Here is a 23,377-nt window from a genome sequence, read left to right on the forward strand (position 1 = left end):
TTGTTTCCTCTCTTCCCTGGCTATTTTCTGCTGCTCACCTCATGACCTCTCCTCTACCATCACTTAGTAGAATTCTTGCTGTTATCCACATTTCTGGATTTGTGGTGGCTTCTTAGTTTTGTGTTTGTTCCAGTGGTTCTTCTTTGTCCCATCTTTCTTTAAAAATCTGGTTCCTGGTGCTTGCTACAGTTTCCCATGGGATGTGGTGAGGAAAAATATTACCATTTCACAGGAAAAGTGGTAACTGTTTTCAGACCTGAAACAGATCATCCACAGATATGTCAGTCCTTCCCTGAGGAGTCTGTGGGACTGCTTAGCAAAACAAGGGAATATAACAGTAAATCTTGATGATTCTTGCTTGGTGCTTTCCCTGCCCAGGGCACAGAATCAGACAGACTTCCATACTTCAGCTTCTTCAGTAAGGAAACAAAACCAAAAGCTATAAAAGTAAAGTTGTCAGAAATACTGAAGTGTCATTGAAGTTCACTTGAATCTAGTTACTCTTCCCCCTTCCTCTCCCAGAGGTTATTGCCTAAGGTCAGGCAGAACTTAGTGGCAGATCTGGGAGTAAAGTTCAAATTTCTGTCTGCCATACGCACAGTTCCACTCCATCCATCTACAGCTATGATTAGCTGGCTGGAGAAAGATGTTTGCCATGTCACTAAGGGGTTATAAATGGAATAAATTCAGTGAATGAGCTCAGGTAGGTCCTACAGGTCTGTGTAAGAGTGAACTTGAAGATAAACCCAAAACAAAACAACCCACAAACAAACCAACAAAACAAAATACAACAGTAAAAGCCCCCAATTTATGGAATCATCTCTTGGAGGAGTGGGAGATGCCACATCACCAGGGATGCTCAGACAAGATGCAGCACTGCAGCTGATTGTGAGGGTCTGTTTGAGCCTGGACAAGGCAGCAGGAGCCATGGGTGCCCTTGTTCTCATGCTGGTATTCAGCAGTCTTTGGTTTTAGGAGCAGTGGAGATTCCTGGTGTTCCTGTGGAAGGAGCACAGCAGGAGGAAGGTGCCTCGCTGGAGGGGAAATAGGGCAGCACAGCTGGGGAGTGGGACTGGATCAGTTTCTGCACCACATCATCTCTGTGTATAAATACACAATGTTTAAAAAGTGGTATTTATCCTCATGTTGGCTCTAAGGTGGACTTTCTAAATATTAGCCAAGAGCAGAAAAACCAGCAACTGTCATTGTTGTAGAAGGATCTGTGGCCTGGGCTGTGGAGTGGATAATGGGAGAGGCTGAGCCTGATCTCACCAGAGAGATGAGTCTGAAATAAAACATGAGTCCTTCCTTCTATTTGGAAAGATCTGGTTTGCAGGTTCTTTAATTTTATATTTAAATCCATGTTCCATCCAGCACAGGGAATCTGTGAGAGCTGCTAAGGAAAAACACTGAAACAGAGAGGCAGCCTCTCCATCATATGTGCTCAGAGTTGGAAACATTTGGAAGTATTAAATCTGCATTGCAGTTCTGCCATTTATCTAAATTTCTTCCAGGAGAAGAGAAGAGGGAACCTAGAGAAAGGAGAATGCCTAGGTGGCATGTGCTGTGCCTCCAAAGAGATTACTAGATGTGTTCTGCACTCCTTTGCTCTCCAAACCTTGTGGAAAAAATGCCAGTACAGTTTGTAAGCCCACAGGATGTTTGTTTTGTAGGGAGACAGGAGGTCTCCTCCTTCCCTTGGGACTGCCTTGAAGTCAGCTATGGGGGAGCCAAGTGTAATTCTGTGCTTCTGCCTGTTTTCCAGCCCTTCCCTTGCACTGTGAGGGAAATATGCTTGCGTGGATCTGGACCAGAATTGTTCACATCTGAGAAGTTCTCACACAGCTCCTAACAATGATTCATGGCTCTGTATGAACAGTAATGAGCAGGAGATAGTTACAAAACCTTTTAGTGTGCAAGCATAAATACCTTCCGGTAAAAACTTAATTTAGGGGGGAAATGATGACATTCTTATGGCTAATGCCTCAAAATACAAGCTGCTGTTGTCTTATTTCAAAGTCTGCACCATTTTAATTAACAGTAATCATTTAGTTGATGTTAGTGGAAAACTGAATTACAGTCCTGCTTTAGGACTTCTATCAGGAACCCAGGTGTTATCCAGAGCACGGTATGATCAGAGTAATAAATTGCAGCCTTGCTGGGATGCAGCATAAAACAAAGTGGATGTGTGGAAGGAACAACAGTGCAGCGATAACAGATTGAATTACACTCGCTTCCTGCCCCATCACCATGCCAGGATGGCCTCCTGTAGGTACAGCAGCCAAGGTTGATTTATTAGGAGGAATCTGGCCCACTGAAGATCTCTGCAGTGCTGTAAAACTGTAGTTAAAACCAGCAGTAGGAGGTGAAGAAGCTGTGTTGTATTGAAAAAGACCCTCGATAGGTAGGAACAGCAACATCTAATTCCTGCTCCGAAGGACTGGAATGTCTGGGCAGATTTGCTGGAGAATTGCTCAGAGGGATAAATGCTGCTGACAGCTGGCTGTACATGGCTCCCAGATGGACATGTCCTGACTGCTTCTCTCGCTTCATGGTTTTGTGTCCTCAGTCTGCTGACAGTCTCCTCTTGGGGCCCAGACCTTTAAAAGTGTGTTTTGTCACGGTCCATCAAGCTTCTGCTACACTCGGGTCACCACAATTCTGCTCTTTCCTTTATGCTCTTCTCTGTGTTGACTCAGGGCCTCATCCTCCCTTTCTGGACACTCTTCAAGCTTCATTCACCAGTTTCCCCACCCCAGTTCTTAGCTTGGGGTTCTTACCTTCTGGAAAAACTAGTCCCTCTCAGCCCAAGGGTTGTGTCTGGCATCTCCCCATCGTGCTCTCCTGCCCAGCACGTTCACACACAGCCCACACCTCTGTTGTGGCTGCACAGGAGGGTCAAACTGGGAGAGACAGAGGGTACGAGCATCCTCTGATTTCACTGGGAGACTGGTGTGGTTTTCCAGCTTAGCAAATTCTCATGTGTGTGTTGAACAGCCCTTGCTCTTGGTGGTTTTTGGTTCTGCAGGCGTTATCACTGAGTCAGTGTCTGTAGGAATGTCATCGAGCAAGAGCAGCCTTCCCTGACTCCCGTACCGCAGCTCGTGGGTGTTGTTGGTGGCTGGCACGGTGTTGTCTCACAGCTGAATCGGAGCACATACCTTGGCATCCGTGGGTAGTGAGTCAGTCCCAGCCTCGCCACAGCCTGGGCACGAGGGAGGGATTCTTATGGAGCTCTTGGCTTTGCTCCCACATCCCCATCCCTGTCTGTGCCTGAGCCATCCTCCACGAGTTGGAGGGGAGCCTGCCTTGGATTTCCTGCCTTCCTGTCGAATCAGTGCCCCGTGTGGGAGGCATTTTCCTTCCTAACAGAGGTTATGGTCTATCCCACGGAGCAGGGGGTGCTGCTTTGTCCAATATTTGGAGGAGAGCATCACAGCATTGCTGCTTGCTGAGGTTGTGTGTCTGCCGCTTGCAGCTCTGCTGTGTGTCTGTTCCAGGTGTTCACTGATGGTTTCACTCCTTGGAGTATCACCAGTCACTGCAGTGCCCTGTGTTTGATAAGGGAGCTTAATGAGCTTGACAGGATCAAAGCATTTTCATGGTAAAATGATTATAGCTTAATTTCTGAAAGTGGATTTTCTGTTCCTTTTTTCATTGTCATTCTCAAGGGAAACCCAGGCTATTAAAATATATTCTCCTGTGGGACACAGGAAGAAGAAGCCAGGATGTCAAGGTGCTTTAAAATAACCACCCAACACACTACCACATTTTCTGACTGTGGATTCATCTAGAAAGTGGAATTATTTAACTGCTCTGATTCACTATGGAAATATATCTCCCTGCAGTTACAGTTCGGCTAGGAAAAAAGGCCCAGCAGCCCAGCAGCCTCTGTATTTTCTATTTTGCTCACATACATGATATACATTTTCCAACAAATACAATAGTACTCATGTACATAAATGACCACCCAGAGAGCCTTTACCAGTGGCTCTATGTGTGAACCAGCACAGCAAGGATGCCAGATTGTCTTTGGGTAATTAGTGGCCACCACTACTATTCACACTTTCGCTATCAAAGAAAATATTAGAAAATAATGTGTATTGTTATGATTTGTAGGGTTGAATTTTGGGGGGTTGGTGGGATTTTTTTTTTAGCATTTCCCCATTGGGAGATAAAATATTTCCCAGTCCACACTAAACTTCCATGTCTCTTCTGGTGCCAGTTGCATCAGTTCTTCACAGTTTACTGGTACAGCTTGTACTGAGTTTCTAAGCCAAACAAATGGTAGCATTAAAACCATTATTTGACGGGATTGCATCTGTATAGCAGCACAGTGCTACTGAGTATTGCAGGTATAAAAAGAGTACTGTGCTCCCAGGTGACCTGACAGTCTAGAAAACACTTGGCATGGGATTTCTGTGACCAAAGCCCTGTCTGTGCAGAGGAGAGGTTCAGCAGACAGGGGATGATGCTGTGTAAGGTAGGGCAGTTCTGTGGCGCAAGGGGCTGCTGTGACAGTGCTGTGTTTCCTGCTCCCAGAGCCACACTGACACAGTGGTTTTTGTGCAACACTGTGACCTCACTCAACAAACTCATCCAGATGGAGAATGACCCTTCAAAATACGAGAGTTTCACAGCTTATTGTCCTGGCTCTGTGCCACTGCAGTCAGACATGGTGCTGCCAGCCCATTTGGGGGTAGTGTGGTAAAGAGTGAGGGGGCACAATTATCTGGAGCATTTCTGCTCCAAACTCCACAATCATTCACTCCAAAGTGAAGGACTTGCAGGAACAACTGCAGTAGAATTCCCTGAGGTATTGGGACTTGCCTGCTACTTACTGAATATTACATGCCTATTGTGCTGCAGTGTACAAAAAACTTTGGAGGTTGGTTTTTACTCATCTATTAAGCTCAGTTTTCAGGAATCTGTGTCTTTAGAGGTGTCTCAGGGTTCCTAAAATGTATGAAGTATGCTCAACACTGCTGTGGTTTGAGAGTGATGGGCAGGAGAGAGGGCAACAAAAAAGACACTGCCTTGTCCTCAAATAAGAAGAGAAATGATTAAAAATACGGTGAAGAGCAGAAAGACCTAACTCTTTAAATACCATGTCTTATAAATCTTGCCCTGCTTGGCTCCATTTGCTGCACATTCTGGCCATTTCATTTATAGGATAATTAAGGGATTTACCTTTTAACGGTCCTGGGTTTGTTTTCAGATCTAACCATTCCAGCAGTTAGGTATGAGCCAAAGGATTTACAGGCAGCAAACAGCCTACGTGAGCTGCATTTACTGGAGGGATGGAGAGGGGCTTTCCCTTTCTTGCATTTCTTGAAAGGCAGGAGCTGGGGGCTCTAGGAGGGCTGGGGACAGCTCTGGAACAAGAGTGTCCTGCCTTTGTGGCAGGATCTGCATTAAGGCACTGTCCGTATCTGTCCTGTGATGCACGAGGAGCACACGTGTCACAAAACAATGCAACTTAGGAAGTCGGAGTGCGTGGGCTGGCCAGATGGATTTTATCAGCCAAAATGAACCTGCTTTTTCCTTTCTCTCCCTCTTTCTCCTCCAGAAGCCCTTCAGAGACCAGTAGTGTCAGACTTTGAGCCGCAGGGTCTGAGCGAAGCAGCTCGCTGGAACTCCAAGGAAAACCTTCTCTCCTGCCCTAGTGAAAATGACCCCCATCTCTTTGTTGCACTGTATGATTTTGTGGCGAGTGGGGACAACACTCTCAGCATAACTAAAGGTAAGGTCACTGGCCAGAAATCCACTGGGAGTGTGGGAGAAGGTGTAGGAAGGAAAGTCGTTGTGAAATAATTAAGTTTTACACCAAACCCTATTGATTTTTTTACTGTGGGAAATTATCTTAAACAAATACAAACATTTCACAAAGTCATGAACTTTTTAGAGGTTATAACTGTCTTTTTTTATTGAATTGGGCAAGAAAATTTGTCAAAACTAAAGTGTCCATTAGGAGCAAGAATTTGAACTGAGAGATTAAGCTGATTTTGGAGGCTGGCCTCTTATTTTCACAGTTCTCCAAAACACAGTCCCTTTATGAAAAATGACTGTACAGATATAAGGACCAGAAAGATTGAGTAAGAAAACACTGTATGTACTCCAAGTCACATCTACTTACCATCCTAATTGAAATTATTTTTTTTTTTATTGTTTATCCACTCTAGTTCTTTCCTAGCTCCAAAAAAGCCAGCTCAGTTCAAATAAAATTTGCTGGATTCATTTTTTAAACTCAAGCAGTATTGGAGCTGGTGCAGAACTGCAGGAGAGCCTAAAAATCTAAAGCATGTGACTTTATTTGGCTTGGAGAGGTCCACTCAAGCTTGAAGAGAAACACATGCTCCCTGCTGAGTCAGATACCTATTCTTACAGGAGATTATTTAATGATCTGTTAGGCAGAAAGAACTTATCTTTGTCCTCAGCTCCCAGGCTTGCCATGTCTAAATACATTCTCTTTTCCCCAAGGTGAAAAGCTGCGTGTGCTGGGCTACAATCACAATGGGGAGTGGTGCGAGGCGCAGACCAAGAACGGGCAGGGCTGGGTCCCCAGTAACTACATCACCCCGGTGAACAGCTTGGAGAAGCACTCGTGGTACCACGGGCCGGTGTCCCGGAACGCCGCCGAGTACCTGCTGAGCAGCGGCATCAACGGCAGCTTCCTGGTGCGGGAGAGCGAGAGCAGCCCCGGCCAGAGATCCATCTCCCTGCGCTACGAGGGGAGGGTCTACCACTACAGGATCAACACCGCCTCCGACGGCAAGGTGAGCCCCAGGCTGTGCAAAACCTTGCTCCGGGGTTGTTTGGTCTGCACGAGGTCAAGCGGTAGCAGTCGAACTGAGCGGTTCTGAGCTCTGCTCGTGGGGCTCGTCATCTGTAGTTACAGTAAAACATGAGATTGTGACATGGGCTGGGACAAAGCAGTTCTATTCCTTTAGCAAACTATGTAATCCAGATCAGCAGTGAAACACTTTAAGGGAGAAAATAGTACAGATAGAGCGGAATCTAATAGATCATTAATAAGAGATTCTGAGAATTCTTGTCCCTTATGTTCAAAAGATAATCTCTTTGACTGTCAAATCAGAAAAGTTAGAGCCTGTTGCTAATAATCCTATAAGTATTAGGGACAGAATGCTTTCTGAGGTATTCTGCAGTATTTTTAACTACTATTTTGATTTCTCTACAGTATTTCAGCGTGATCATTGGAGACGGGTAGGCACTTTCACTTTTATATGGGCTTTGTCCCCAGTTCCTTCATTTTTTCCCTAGATTGTTGTGTGCTGTAGCAGTGTTGCAATGCTGTGCTTTGTGGATGCTGCAGAGAAATGTTAGCATAAAAGTGTAGTTTTCCAGAGATTTTTGCTATAATTTCATGGAAACATTTCTTCTGGCATTGGATTTCGGAAAATGTTGTGTTTTAACAAATCTATTTTAAGCAGTGTCTCTTTAGATCCTGTGCAGAAGTTGAAGTGTGAGTCTGGAGCATGGCTGCTGAGGCTCTTCTTGCCAGCATCTAATAGATGACAGATTCTGTGCCATTAAATTTCTTCAAAAGAAAAAAATAAAAGTAATCAAGCATAGTAGCAGCCCACTGTGCCAAATTTTCCTTTGTCCTGTGAGAGCTTTACTCTTCTTGCAGCAATACTGACAGCAAAACCTTTGGTATGAAAACACAGGGAACCAGTACACTGTGTTTCCTATCTATCAGATTCAGCACTCTAAAACACCCAATAAGATAACCAGATTTTGTTCAGTGATGAAATACTTTTAGTCTGCTTTAGCAAACGTGTTATAATTGAGACAATTCTGACTGTGTCATTTAAGGTAACATATTTCCAGCTTATGGCATTTTGATTCTTCCTTCTCCCTCCCATGTAGACACTCTGTGGTCAGCACCAGCTCTGTGAAGTGCTGACATGCAGCATACTTGAAGGACTACATGGCAGTCTGGAATATTATTCCTCCTCCTGTCTCTGCAGTGGATATTCCTTCTATTCCCATAGATGCTGGCAGATGAGCAGTGCTCACACATGAATGTTTTGAACCGAAGGCTCCTTGGGTTGGTGTAAATAAGCATGTGTCCGTGAGGAGATAGCACATGTTCTCCATTTGAGCTGTAATAGAGTTTGGCATATGAAGGCTTTCATCCCAGCAGAGCTGTTTTTATCCCAGAAAAACAGTTCTGCAGAGCTCCAGTAAGCCATTCAGGTCTCTGTTAGCCAGGTTAACTGTTTGTTTTCCACAAAGTTGCCTGCATTGGTGTTTTTGAGAAAAAGTGCAGGTTGGAACAATTCACTAAAGCAGATTTGCAGCTCACAGTAGTTGTAAATACAAAACTGAGCAGCAGTGACCTAGACCTGTGGCTTTTGGGCATTGCAGGATCAAGCAAAGACCTGTGCCAAGTGCCAGCATCCTTGCAGAAGGGGCAGTTTGCCATGTCCATGCATCATGTGCTGCAGTTGGCAGCCTGGCTGTTAAACCTCATCGGTTTCAATTTGCGTTAATGAGCTGGGCAGTGAATTGCGACATCTTAGCGGCAGATGTGCTGCTGGGCTGGGAACACTGTGCTCTCCCAGCACCCTGTCCCTGGCTGTCGAAGCTGAGGAGCTGGGAAGAGAAACAGCCAATATCCCAGTTTGTCCCTCTGTGGAATGGAGACTGCCGGAGCAGGTCCTGCTCTGAGCTGCTCGCGTTGCGCTCTGTTTATTGCCGGCTTCACAGCAGATCATGGCTGTGCTGGAGGAAAGCTCTTACCTTCACTGCCTTGAGCACCTGGGGCCCTCTCAGCCTGCTGTATCATTAGTCAGCCTGTCCAGGGAATTTAATATCTCCCAGTGCTGCAGTAAGGATGAATGGCTTTGGTGGGATCATATCCTGTGCCTGACAGAACACGCTTCAGGAGGAAAAGGTATTAGAGGAACATGTGGAGCAGCTGCTGCTCAGCATGGTGGTGTGTCCTGCATTGCAAAGCCTTACCCAGACTTCTCCCTGGGGGAAACCTGAAAGGACTAGAGAGATCAGAGGTTTGTACATCTTAATTTTAGTACAAATTATATTGTACTAAATTCCATTGGCGTTCAACAACTTTAAAAAAATTTTCTCTTTATTTCCCACTTAAATATGTCATATTTTTCTGGACCACCCTCTAATGTTTTGTTTTGTTGGTTGGGGTTTTTTTGAGGCAGGTATTAAAAGTGACCTTTCTTGATTTGGCTGGCACAGTTCAGCCAGTCATCTGGTAAACCACTTCTGTGGTACAGAGGACTTGGTTTTCCTGACTTGATAGTACTTGAGGGAAAACCTCCTATTGAGTAACCCAAATGAATAAACACCCTTGTCCAGACAGTTCTTCAAATTCTGCTGTCCTCAGCAGGAAGGAAGCAGGACTGGGGTCCTGCTTGGGTCTCTTGGATCCTCCGGTGACTGAATTGGATGCAGACTTGAACCTTCATGGATTTTTTGTTGTGGATGTTCAGTTTTCCCTGCTGAGTGAGGAGTGGGACTGCCATAGGATTCAGAATTGTGTTGAGATTAGCATGGGCCAGTTTAACACCTGTATAAAATACCCCAGCCAGGAAAAAGAGATGTGGGCTGGTGGCAGAAGTGCAGATGAGCCGCCCATTTGTGCAAGCAGAGCCCATTGGAGCAGAGCTGGTGTTTATGGTTTGTTTGATACACAAAAATTGACCAAATAATGTCTCAACAACATAGCCAGGAAGCAAACTTGAGTCACTGTAAAACTCAGGTGCTGGGTCTGTCACCTCTGTGGGGAGTACAAGTCAGCAGCACTACATGATTTTCTTGTTGGGTATCATCAGTGAGAGGTTAGAAAAAAACCTGCTGACAAAATAAGCACGTTTACTTACTGGTGGAATTTTATCTTAATGTAAATGGAAAACTTCATGAGTGTTAAGGCATGGAGTGTTGTTTTTGTGGCCTGGACAGGGCAGTCCTGTCCTCATCCTGCTGCAGGTTTTCTCTGAAATCTTTGGCCATTTATTTAGCTTCTTTCTCTTTCTATAACAGGATCATACAATCTGTCACACTAAATACAGATAGCTCTAATTTTCATGAGATATAAGTTGTCATAAAACCATGGGGGAGCTTCCTTCTCCATGCTTCTCTAATGCTTCCAAGTAATCCTGGAGTTCAGCTTTTTCTACATCTGTATTTTTAGATTTCAGTTCTCAGTGTAGCATGGGAACTGCTCATACCACTGCAAGTACTTCAAGTCATTCCCAGACAGGCATGGCTTGTTTTAAATTTTGATTGTACTGGCAAATGCTTGGTCACTCACACCAAGCAGTTGTAACAGCCTCTTATGTTGTCACTTTTCTGTTCCTGTAACATCTGCTTTTAAGGTGATTTCATCTGTCTGATCATGAAGAGTGTTGTAGGTTTTTATAGGGATTTTTTTTTATTTTGAGAGGTTTTAGCCGTAGTGTTGAAATGAGATTTGATCCAGTTACTTTACCAATGAATATCTGATTAATTTTGATAGAGAGTTGTGAACATGCTCCCCAGGAGGTTGCCATTATTTTCTAGTCTTCATTAAAAAGACTTCAATCAAGTTTGAGGGTATTTTTTTCCCTTCCTGCAAATGTTTTTTTCTCTTGCAAACACAGCTCCCTTTTTTTGCTGGGGATACTCTCTTATTGCTGGAGCTTCAAAGATGCATTTTCTTTTTCCATCCACAAATTCTGTCTAGGTAGAAGAAGCAGAATTTGATTTTAAGGCTGGGATTTTTGGATGCCTGGCAGCCCTATTAACTTCCCAGCCTCCTGAAATCCCAAACAGATGGCCACTGCACATGCAGAAACTGTTGAGTACACATCCAGTGTGTCCGAAACATTTGGGAAGTTTGATCATATCTGTTGGCATGTGCTGTGAGCAGTAGGACTAGTGTGTGGACTGGACAGGAATTTGGGCAGCCTAACATGGTGCTGCTCTTCCTGCAAGCTTGTCCCTTACCAAACTTTGGTCCTTTGTGAGAAATGGAACTCTTCTGTGTTTTAGGCTAGACTAGGATGCAAAATGTGCATTGATACAAAATGTCTCCTTGTCCTTCAAATGTAACCAGGACTTTTCAAATAATGAAATTTCTAGCTTTTTTCATCTTGCCTGGCAGAAGACTGGGCTTGAGGATGAAAACTGGAAACACACAACTCTGGTGGGAGGCAGTCAGATGTCCGTTATCTTTAGCAGGATTTTAGGCTTAAAATGGATCTTCTGTAGAAGTGTTAAGAAGGTAACAAATATGGGTTATCATGCCTCGCAGCAGGTTTTCATTCAGTGGTAATGATTTTCCTTCTGTGCTATTGATCAGTGCCCATCACAGGGATGGAGCAGACCAGCTCCTGACTTCAAGCCAAACCTCTGCAGAAGCTCAGGCCTAAAGCAGGGAAAACTCTGCTTTGCCCATTGATGCTTCAAGGAGAAACTAGGCAGGTGAAAATATCATAACCCAAATAGTGATAGTGAAGTTGAGACACTGAGGCTGACAAACCCCCCCATACTCTCCAGGAAATGTCCCACAGTCTCTAATACCAGACTTTTGAAAAAAGACATCTCAAGCAACAGCATGTCAGTCTAGTGCTATTTGCAGCAATTTCTGCCCTGTTGTTTTGGCAAAGTGCATGTATTTTCTCCTGAATCCATGCCTTTCCTATGTAAGCATTGATTGTTCTGGGCTCTGGAGCTGGGTACAGAGCTTGTGAAGCTCACAGTTCCATGGCTTCAGTAGAAGCAGCACCACACTTCGCTTTCACAATTTTATGATTCAGTTCCTGTGTACAAGCTCTCCAGGGACATTACCTGAACGAGCTTTTCCCTTCCCCTTTGGTTCCCAGCTCTATGTGTCTTCAGAGAGCCGCTTCAACACCTTGGCAGAGCTGGTCCATCACCATTCCACCGTGGCAGATGGGCTCATCACCACGCTGCACTACCCGGCACCCAAGCGCAACAAGCCCACCATCTACGGCGTGTCCCCCAACTACGACAAGTGGGAGATCGAGCGCACCGACATCACCATGAAGCACAAGCTGGGTGGAGGCCAGTATGGAGAGGTGTATGAAGGAGTTTGGAAGAAGTACAACCTGACAGTGGCTGTGAAGACTCTCAAGGTAGGTCTCAAGCTCGAAGCGTTCCCCATTCAGCTGAGAGCAAGTTCACGCTGGCTGCGTGCCCTCAGCTCTAGTGAGGTATTTGATGGCAGCCCTCCCTTTGAGTGCTGTATGCTGGAAATAGAGTGTTTTAAAAAGAGCTTGATCCTCTTATTGTTTATGTGATACCTGTAACTCTCATATCTAAACAAAGGAGGATGTTAACAGCACAGTTTTTATTGGAGAATGGATGAAAACTTAGAAAAGTAAATAGTGCTGTGGTGTCTCATGTTCAGGGTGTGGTAAAGGTGAGCTGTTTGTGGATGAACACACTAGCACAAAATGCTTTATTAAGGAAAACTGTGGATTGTGAGTCAGTCAACATAAAATTCAAAGGCTGTGCTTCAGGGAGGCTTTACATGTTTTGATTTTCTGTCTTATGTGGCATCTTTCCCGAAAGACAAGCTCCCTGTGTACCTGGAAGTCTTAAGCAACTGTTCTCAGCTGCTTCTTATCAAAAGACACAAGAGGAGGAAAAATGGTATGCAAGCAAAGGTATATTAAAATTCATAAGTGGCTTTAATGAAGAACTGGATAATCAGTTCTGTTTCTGGCACTGCTCCCTGATTTCTGCATCTTGGTTTCCTTGTCTCTTGAAATGCAAATAGTGCTCTGTGAGTTCATAAGGTCATTGCTTAATTCATCTATGTTTATAAAACTGTCTTGAGATCTTCTGGCACCATCTGCACACATTGCATTTGATTGCTTAATAGGAGTTTATGTGAACTTGACACCATGTTCTCAGTCCTCGAATGGGGACGTGGTTTGGTTTTGCAGACAAACAGAACCAAGGGTTTAATTTATTTCTTTTTTGATTTTTTTGCAATGGAAATTTTGAAGTGGAGAGAACTGTATAGATGCTTCGGTGTCAGGGGAAGAACCTTTCCTTGATTTGGGAAAAATATTTCTTCCTTGCTCTCCGAGCAGCAGCTGCCTCAGTACTTCTGGGTTGCCATGGCTGCAGAAAGTATTTTCATTTTGGCCTTTTCTGTACTCTGGAGGTTCCTGCTGCTACTCCCAGCGGGGGAGTCCAAGTGCTGCTTGCACAGGGAGCGAGTGACATCTAGTGTTGTCCCTGCTCGGGATCGCTCGGAGCGCTGCGGTGCAGGTGAGCTGGGATGTGACCAGGTTCAGCAAAACACCTGCTCAGACTGAGGAGAGCTCAGCTCTTTCCTGGAGCATGGCTTGCAGAAACATCTTCCTGCTGCTGGTTGCAGTGTGAGGATTCCTGATGCTTTCAGACTTCTCATCTTGCTCCAAAATGAAGTTGTTGCTGTCGTTCTCTTCTCCCTAAAACCCATCAAGAAAGACAAATTGCATGTTATCCCATCAAATCTGCTTGTGCAGAGGAGAAACCTTAATACAGACCATGGCTGTTTCAAATAAATAAATATTTAATGAAACATGACTAAAAGTGGTTCATAATGTAGTATGGAGCAGCATGTTCCACTGGGGAGTGTAAGAACAAGAACTAAGAAGAGAGTTGAGAAACACTTCAACCTGCAATTATGCACGCTAAAACCATCCTTAAAAGCAAATTTATAATCCACCTTCTTTAAATCCATTAGGCTACTTCCTGACAGGTGGGATTATAGCTTTCTTCAAAGTTTTGGGAAACATTTTAAAATTGCATTTATATCCCAGTTCTACTGGGAAAAACAAGCCTTTTGCAGCTTCTGCCCAAATCTTCGGATGACTCATTTTATTTTCCTCTGAGAGAATGTTTTTCAAAACTTGGTATGATTCTTCTCGCTCCTTCCCCATCTGCCTCAGATACCTCTGTAGGAAAGATAAAGGAGAGTGAAGACTAAAAGAGAGGAGGAGAAAATTCCTTCCAGCATCTTTTTGAATAATGGTGCTTACGAACACCCATTTGTTGTTCAGTTTTCAATCAAGTGTCTAAAGATAGCTCATGGCTGGCACAGAACTGGAGGAGAAGCGATTCACATGCTGCTCCTCAGTGTTTACCTGGAGAGGGCAAGACTATGTTTTGGTTATGAGAGATGTTGCCTGTTAAAATCCATCCCTGGCAGCTCTGTGAGTTGCACAGGACACAGCATTTATCAGGGGCTGTTATAACAGGACACACTGTGAATTTGTGTTTTTACCCCCAAATTGGACAGGAGCACGAGGCAGTGGCTGCAGAGCTCTGTGACCTGCACTGGACCAAGTGTAGCAGTCGTGACTGGCCACAGCTGGTTCTCCTGAGGGCCATTTAATATCTGAGCTGCTGTGAGCTGGTCAGCTCAGCACATTTCTTACTGCTCACTTTGCCTCTGCTGCCCCTAGGACTGCCTCTGCTTTTTCTTTTGTTGGTTTTTTTTTCCTCCCTCCTTTATTTTTCCCCCAGCAGAGAAGCCTGTGTTTTAAATTAGGCAGCATGTAACCCTGGTGTCCCTTAATGCCATGGCATGGCTCTGTGCTGTGCTGGGAAAATGCTGTACAGACAGAATGGTTTTATTTTTGCCATGGTTTAGTATAGTGGGAGCTGGAAGCCAGTTAAAGCTTGGTCCTTTCCACGATATCAGGTTTTCAGAGAGGTCATTGCTACAGTGGTTCTCTGTATGTGTCCTTCCTATTAATATGGTCACTGAGGGGTAAGAAATTTCAAACTGTGGAGCAGCTATGCAAAGGACAAACCTTCCAAGGTTTGTGTAGCATGAATAAGACAAAGGCATATTTAGGATAATTTTGCAACCTGGATTATTAACCCAGTTTCCTTTGCCAAAGAGAACAGTTTAAGGTTCTGCTCACAAGGACCTTTGGACTATTAGCTTTGACAGTGTGTTGAGCAAATCGCAGCTGTCAATCAAGCTAATTGGCAATGAATAGTAAATGATTGAATGGAAGTGTTGGAAAAATGTTCTCAGTGCTAAGTGCAGAGCAGGGAGCTGGCTGGATCTCACAGTGGCAGCCCACTGTTATCGTTCTCACCAGGAGCAGTAAATCCTTTCCAATCCTTCCCTAAAACACTTTGTCCATGTAACCTGTCAGCATTAATCCATCATTGAAAAAAATATGGATATGGAAAGAAACATTGCTTTAGGAATAGATCTGTATTTTTGCACCGCTCTGAAATGACCTTCTGGCCATTTGGGGCATATCTGCTTCAGAAAAATATGTCTTTTGAGCAAGATCGTATCTTCCTTGGTTTTGTGCTGTGCCAAGTAACTTTTTGGCACCCAACAAATTGGTAGAGACACGTCTGCCCAGAATGGATACGTCATGGGTCAGGCTCTAAATGCCAGAAATGAATCTGTGAAACCTTAGGCTTTCATTCACACAGCGGCTGCTGTCGGTCGTGCCTCCCTGACTCAGAGAGGGGATTTCTTGTTCCTGCCCAGTGAACCCAAGGGCCTGCCTTTCAGCAGCCTCTCAAGCATTTGATTGTGGTGTATCCTTTCTTTTATGTTCATTCTTGTTCCTTTTCTGTACTTTTTATTTTGTGTTATCTTTTTTTTTTCCCCTGTTAGGAACAAGCTTGTTTTTCCTTTTCAGCTCCCAAGCGTTCTGTGAGAGACCCTTCACAAAAGGGATATGGATTTTCTTGCCCCAGAAAGCTCAGCTAGTATGAAAATACAAAAATGTGTATTTTTAAAATCATACAAAAAATTAATGTTTGTAACTCCCTGTCTTTGTGTTGTGGCTACAGGGGAAAATGACTGTGTGAGAACTGTGGCTTATGTTGTCAGTTTGCAGTTCTTTTTGTGTTCTCATACAAAAATCTGTTCCTCCTTTGTGTACACTGCCTTTGCCAAAGCTTTGCCATTGTTCTGCAGGAGGATACCATGGAGGTGGAAGAGTTCTTAAAAGAAGCCGCAGTAATGAAGGAGATCAAGCATCCGAACTTGGTGCAATTATTAGGTAAGTGATAAATACCAAGCAGAGGGATTTGAACTAAACCCTTGTGCAGTGATATGGATGTTAAGGAGCAGATAAGCAGCTTACCATACCAAGGCTTTAAATACAGACACTTATTGTCTGGCAAAATTCACAATTTGTACCACTAATACATGATTTTTAATGATCTCGTCTCCCTAATGTTTAATTTGCCAGAGCCTGAAGCAGAAAATTAAACCCCTCTATTAACCACTTCCAAGCAGAATCCATTCTTTCCATGAGCCAGATTTTTCTGCCTTCTGGAGGTACAAATTGCCTTCGAGGATGAAACCTGAAGGTTCACTGATATTGTCCAACATTCATTGTGGATTTTATGTTGTTCCCCAGGGGTGTGCACACGGGAGCCTCCTTTCTACATCATCACAGAGTTCATGACGTATGGGAACCTGCTGGATTACCTGCGGGAGTGTAACAGGCAGGAGGTGAATGCTGTGGTGCTGCTGTACATGGCAACTCAGATCTCCTCAGCCATGGAGTACCTGGAGAAGAAAAACTTCATCCACAGGTAGGAAGGACAATGAGCACCCTTAAATCTCAAGCACAGAACAATCCCTGATGTATTTTCCTCCCTTTCAGGCAATCCCAGCATTGATTGGTGTCATATATTTGACACACTAGTGCAAATCTGGCACAGTCCATTAACCTGTCCAAAGGATGGGTTTTCTCTCGGGGTTTTTCTCTTGCCTTTGAAGTAGATGCAGGTGAAAGACACATCAGTACTTATATATTTCGGGCAAGGCCTTAAATGTGAATTTAAGCCCGTAGTAATGGACTTCTAATGGACCAGATAAGCCACTTCCTTGTTTCTAACAGCCTTTCAAAGCAGCTGCAGTTGGTGATGCTGATGGTGTGGGTCCCCACAGCAGAATCACCCTCTGAGCGCCGCCTCAGCCCGTTCTTATTTGATTCACTTTGTTTTCCACCGCAGGGATTGTTCCATGCTATCGTCCAGATTGTGTATTCACTTTAATAAGCATCTCTGCTGTCTTAAAAGTCTCAGGGACTCTGACCTTTAAAGTGTGCTGCAATTATGGCTGGAGCTTTGCGTTCCTTGTCTGCAGAAATGGGCTCCTGGCAATGTAATGACACATCCTGTGCCAGGGCTCAAGAGTGCCTGAGCTTTGTACAAGATGCTCTCGGTGTCGTAGCGTGACCTTTCCTGCCCAATTAACTGGAATGTGGAATTAGCACGTGTTTTTTTCATAGAGACAAATATGAAGATCGTGTGTAAAGTTCTAGGTGCTCTTCTAAGCCATGAGTTGCCTTTGCTGCTTGAAAGGCCTGGTTAAATGCTGCCATCAGTCAATAAATTGAACAGTGATGCTGCCAATTAAAATTTCCAGCCTTTGATTTGCTCTGTTGAAAGGATTTTGTCCCTTCAGCCTGCAGGAAGTAAACTTTAAAAAACTCCTTTGTGTGAATCTCATTTGTCTTCTCTGCCGTTCATTTAATTTCCTCTTACTTCTGATGACCCATTTATCTAAAATAAATAGTAGCGTTTTTCCTTATCAGCCACCCCCATAACCACCTACCCAATTATTTGAAGAGTGTTGTCACAATTCACATCCATGGATTCAAATGCTGTGCTCTGACCTCATTTAATGAATCAGGAAGGAGGAGGAATTTGATTATGGAGAGGAGCTTTTATTTAGATACACATTGTAGTAATCAGAATTGATAAGAAGGTACATTCAAAAACATTATGAAATTTAAATGGGCATCTAGTAAGATTTACTTTTTTTTCCTGGTTTTTAATTTATTCCAATTGAGCCGAAAAAGCAACAGAAACAGCAGTGTCTGCCTCATATCTAAAGATCTCACAGGAGCTTCCTGGTACAATCAATTTTTAGTTCAATGTGACATACTCTGGAAAAGTGTTTTTAACAAAACCTAATATTAGGAGAAATGTACTTCTGTGCTTTGTTTTTATCCTCCTGAAGCATTTCCAAGGATGCAAACAGCATGTACAAGCCAGGGAAGTGGCAAATGCAATGTGCACATCTCTCACCTGCCAGGGTGAGGCCAGTGGTGGAAAAAAATGTGGGGAAAAACTTAAATCTGCTCATTGCCCAATCCTTTGAAAATGGCAGCACTGACAGCAGAGGCTCCAGCAGGTTTGCAAAGGCTAAATGCTGTGTTGTAAAAAGTGGCACACCTGGGAGGAGGAAGAGCAGGGCTGAGGGCACTCATCCTGGTGCTTAAGCAAGGACTGGAAAAGGAGTTCTGGAGAATGACTGGTGTTGGCTGGGGTGAGTGAAGCACTACAGAGGTGGGCAAGAAGTGAGGAATTGAGACTCAGTTTATTCAGTGCTCATCCCCAGCTATTGATAACTGACATTTCTTTGAAATATTTTTATCCTGAGGGTGGCAGCTTTTATTGAAAGTGAGGGGGCTTCTTGAAGCTCTCACTTCAAATTAGAAGAGAAAAAAAAAAAACTTTGGATGACAGTCTTACGAAGACGGACTGGAAAATAACTTTCCCTCTTGTGTGTGTGCGTGTAACTCCAGAATTTCTGTGTAATATTTGGATCAAAATAATCACACAGGCCCAGGTTTCTTCAGGAACAGCAGGCTTCCTTGCTATCGCTAAAAGTGAGATGGTAAAGACTTCTCATTGCCTATTTTTGGTCTTCTTTTTAGGGACCTTGCTGCCAGGAACTGCCTTGTAGGGGAGAACCACTTGGTGAAGGTGGCGGACTTTGGCCTGAGCAGGTTAATGACAGGTGACACCTACACAGCCCATGCCGGAGCAAAATTCCCCATCAAGTGGACTGCACCAGAAAGCCTGGCCTACAACAAGTTCTCCATTAAATCCGACGTCTGGGGTAAGAATTTGCATGGACAGATGAATGCAGATGATAGTCTTCTTCTCCAGAGCTGTGAGACAAGGCCGGTGTGGAACATTTCAGGAGGGAGCAGCAGGTTCCCTGGTTTGAGCCACGTTGTTCTGTGAGCTTGTCAGAGTGCAGGAACTAGTCTCTTGGGCAGTCTCAGAGCAGAGCACAGAGAATTTGTTCCACGTGATTTTAAATATTTGAGTTGTTGGCAAATATGAAAAATAAGGGATACTGTAGTGTTTATAGAAATGTATGAAATGGGGCTGAAGGGCACCAGTGCTGCTGCCTTGACAGAGGTCTGGCACAGAACTATGAAGTGATGCACTATTATATAGAAAAAAACTTTCTAACTACTTCAAGGAGTAAAGAATCTGGTTCTTTTTATGTTAAAAAAAATAATTATGTGTATATCTGTCTAGTGATAGCTCCAAGCTTGTCTTTCTGCATTTTAAAAGAATAATCTTTGGAATGAGATGAGGAGAAGTAGAGGGAAAATTTGATGACAAATGGTTATTGAAGAGCCCTGAAGTGCTGGTGATAAGAGCAGGCTTAGCTAAATGGAGCTCTATTGTATCAAATCTGACCACAGAAAATCTCACTACTTTTATCAGCCTTTCTTTGGGTTTTATATCTCTGCCATAGCTGTTGGTCAAATTCTCAGAAGTGCCCAGTGACATGAGATAGAAGTTTTTGGAATGTGGTCCCAAAGGCATTTGGAAAATGATATCCTGAGTGTCTTCTATGTATAAACCAAGACAGTAGTGAGGCAGAGATGAAGTTTTCTGCAGTCTGGGGGGAAAATGTATAGAGAAAGTTTTTATGTTGAAGAAACTTTTAGGTAGATGGCTGATGTAAAATGTTTTGTAGATGGAGGAGGAAAAGCCAAAACAGCCTTCCAAGGAGTGTGTGATTGCTGACCAAGGTGTTTCTGCTGATTTGGGTTTCCCTGTGGTGTTGGCTGCTGAGTATCTGCCACAGTCTTAGGATGTTGCTGTACTGCTGTGGTGGCAGCAGGATCCCTGGTGCCTTTCAGTAGCAGAGTACTTGGGGGAGGAAAGATCCCAAAGGAATATGGGGTATCTTTAGTTAGGGTTAATGTAACCTCAGGAAGCAGAATTGGGGCAGTGGACTTTGAGACCTCATCAGAGATCAGCTGTCCCCTCAGGCCAGGGCTGCTGCTGGGCACACTGGGGTTTAGATGTTTTCACCTCACTGCCTCAAGACAGCAATCAAAGAAAATTGTGCACAGAAATGTCTAATGTAAATTGCCCTTGGTGGTGTTGCCATGTAATGTGATGTGATTTCCTTACTTATGCAGAATTGTAATCGCTTTCTCTTCAGGTTAAGAACAGAATAGGGTGACTGAACTAATTACATGCAGGTTGTTGAACTGGTGTTGGGTATATTCTGTGTGCCTGACTCCTGGGTTAGCTGCCTGACCCCGCTGCTGACCTGCATCCCCACTGACTGCTGCCACTTGAATGCCTGTTTCAACACCCTTTTTGTGCTCTCCCTTTTCCTATTCAGCTTTCCCTGGGACCAAAATGTCTCACCCTCACCATATCTCATTGGTACCAGCTGCTGAAACTTCCCTCTCACTGCTGCCTCCCAGATTCCCCTTGCAGACCACACTGCAGCTAAACAAGGGCACCCCAAAAACACTGAGCTATTAAAATGTGTGAGTCCTCCAGGGAGAGGTTGCAAATGAGAGGAGCTGTCACACTGAGGGAGCGACTGCAGTACAGCAGTGAAGCGGTTTCAGCTAATCCACTGTGAAGTCTCTTAATTGTGCCTCTAATAGGACTTGAAGGATCTCAAGGCATTCAGGTTTGAGACAACTGATACATTGAAAATTAGTCTAATTCTACCCTGTCATATCGCAGGAGACTTGTCTGTGCTGACGGAGAAGCTTGTTATGCTTCTTTAACATTTAAGCTGCTGCTGAGCATGGGATCTGAGCCACCCAGGGCTGGTCTAAGTGTGCAGCACTGTTTAGTGACTACTCCCACTAAACATCCTCACAAATTCAAGATGAAAACAAAGCTTATTGATTTTTTTTTCCCTCCCCCTCCTTTTTTTTTTTGTTTCCCTCTTGTTCTCTACTGCAGCCTTTGGTGTTCTGCTGTGGGAAATTGCAACCTACGGTATGTCCCCTTACCCTGGGATTGACCTGTCTCAAGTCTATGAGCTGTTGGAGAAGGACTACCGTATGGAGCGTCCTGAAGGCTGTCCTGAGAAAGTTTATGAGCTCATGAGAGCATGTAAGTGTTTCTCAGCCCTGCAAGGGTGCAGTAAAAGTGCAGGGGTCTGGCTGTGTACCTCAAGGCATGAGAATGCCCTGCCAGTTGCAGGGAAGGTGCAGTGCTGTGTGGAAGTGTTTGGTTAAAACTGCTTTCTCTAGAAGATGAATATGCTATGAAACCAGCTGTTCATCTCTACTGGGAGCCCACAGGCCCAGAGAGGAGATTTGTTCTCTTCAATGCTTCCCTTGTCTCCTTTTGCCTGACAACTTAAAGAAAAGCTTGTGCTCCAAGGATGAAGCTGGAGCTTTATTTGGCTTCTTGCAGGACTGACTGTGACTCTTCACTGTGGCCTTTTGGTACGTGACTCAGTGCTCTGCACTTTTCCCCAGCACTGCTCAGCACCTACTGTCACACACTGACACCAAAACCTGATTTAGGGAGTGCTGGGTGTCTGCAGCTGTCACTGAGCCAAAGTGGTTGCAGACACTCAGCACCCTGTAAATCAGATTTTTATGTCAGTATTTTATCTCAGTGTACTGGAAGGGAACTGTGATTTCTGGCTCCTCCTGGTGTAGGGTATTGAGTGTCTGCTGCTGGAGGGAAGTTTTGAGTGGTGGTGTGCTTTTTTTCAGGCTGGCAGTGGAGTCCTTCTGATAGACCTTCCTTTGCTGAGATCCATCAGGCCTTTGAAACGATGTTTCAGGAATCCAGCATATCGGATGGTAGGTCTGGGTCGCTGTTGGACCAGCAATTCCAGGGGTGAGGAAAGGGCTGACTGCATCCTTAACTCTGTCTGTTATTCATAGACTGCTTTGCAGTGAAACTGCAGTTTTCACAGTCCTGTGTTATACTACCTGTGTAAATTATGTAGAAAGCAGTTATTGGCTTACATGTGGGTATTTTTTTTCTGGGCAAACATCTCATTTTAATGGGCCAAATGGCTAAATAACCCCAAGGAACCCCTGTTTTTCATTATTTGCTTTTCTTTTGTGCTATTAATTCCAAATTGAGCAATAGTTTTTTATCTTTAATAGTTGATTGCAGTGATTGTTTTTCTTCTGTGCATTGCAGAGGTGGAGAAGGAGCTAGGAAAGAAGGGCATGAAGAGTGTAGTGAGCAATTTCCTCCAAGCCCCAGAGTTGCCAACCAAAACGCGAACATCGAGGAGAGCTGCCGAAAGCAAAGATGCCAACGAGGGCTTGGAGACTGCACATGCTCGAGGCCAGGGGGAATGTGGTAGGTTTTAATTAAAGTCATTATTCCTTCAGGAAATACAGGGGGAAACAAAATGCACATCTAGCTCCAGGCCCTCACGTAGGCAAAGGCTGTGCCTAATAACAGGTGCCATCTCTCTGTACCAGCGCTGTGTTTCTGGGTGACAGGCTGCTGAGTTTGCTGTCCTGGGTCCAGAACTCCTTTTATTAGTTTTTGCAAAGGTTGTTAGGTTGTTAATTCTGGAGCCAGATATACACAGCAGCTGGGAGTGTGAATCCTTAGCTAGCTGAGGGACTGGTGATCTCCCTGCTGTTGCTTAGAGAAGCCCTTGGAGTTCTTTTAACTTAATGGCTGTTGCCTGCAGCTCCCTAAAGACCAGAGCCTGAGCACAGAGCTCTCTGATCATATCCTCTTCCCATTCCCTGGCAGGAGCTATCAGTGGGATCTCCCACTGCATCTGAGTGCTGGGTAATCTGCTGTGTTCAAGCCACTTTACACTACCACACTGCATAATTTAAAGCAGGGTGATAGCTTGGGTTTAGCAAGCCCCATAAGGGAGGTTTCTTCACTGTTCCATCCTACCAAATTCGTGCTTGCAGCACAGAAGAGTATTACTCTTGGCAGGCACCAAATATAATTTCAGCGAGGGACAAAGAGGTATTTACAGACTCTTCCATAAAATTAAACTTCCAATCAGTTTTTTCAGGCACTTACCTTCCATTCCAAGGTAATAAAAGCAGTGGTAAAAGACCGAATGAGTACAGGAGATTTGTATCTAGCTCTGTGTTTGAAAAACAAGAATGTCAAATGAAATACAGTGGGGTTTTTTCCAGCTCCTGTTGAGGCTGCCTCTTCTGATCATTTGTGTGACAGACCTCTTTTGTGTAATGTCAGATTCACCCAGTAGTACGTGTTTCAGTAACCAATGTACATCTGGGGGGTGGGGGAAGAGGGGATTTAAAATACTGGCAAAAGAAAGTACCAGTGACTCAGGAAGGAAGGTTATTTA

The 23,377-nt window shown here is 44.2% G+C and overlaps 1 protein-coding gene across 2 annotated transcripts in view; it reads left to right on the top strand.

Moving 5' to 3' along the window:
• The window catches only part of ABL1 (ABL proto-oncogene 1, non-receptor tyrosine kinase), a 77,503-nt gene that overhangs the window by 49,154 nt on the left and 4,972 nt on the right, over positions 1 to 23,377 (top strand). For both annotated transcript variants that reach the window (XM_023938201.2, XM_023938202.2), the window contains exons 2-10: positions 5,570 to 5,743; positions 6,481 to 6,776; positions 11,862 to 12,134; positions 15,953 to 16,037; positions 16,401 to 16,578; positions 18,714 to 18,898; positions 21,019 to 21,171; positions 21,786 to 21,875; positions 22,225 to 22,389. In XM_023938201.2, coding sequence (XP_023793969.1) covers positions 5,570 to 5,743; positions 6,481 to 6,776; positions 11,862 to 12,134; positions 15,953 to 16,037; positions 16,401 to 16,578; positions 18,714 to 18,898; positions 21,019 to 21,171; positions 21,786 to 21,875; positions 22,225 to 22,389 — 1,599 coding nt within the window. The remainder of the gene's footprint in view (positions 1 to 5,569; positions 5,744 to 6,480; positions 6,777 to 11,861; positions 12,135 to 15,952; positions 16,038 to 16,400; positions 16,579 to 18,713; positions 18,899 to 21,018; positions 21,172 to 21,785; positions 21,876 to 22,224; positions 22,390 to 23,377) is intronic.

This window comes from Cyanistes caeruleus, chromosome 20, assembly GCF_971803275.1.
Source record: "Cyanistes caeruleus chromosome 20, bCyaCae1.hap1.1, whole genome shotgun sequence".
Taxonomy (NCBI): Eukaryota; Metazoa; Chordata; class Aves; order Passeriformes; family Paridae; genus Cyanistes; species Cyanistes caeruleus.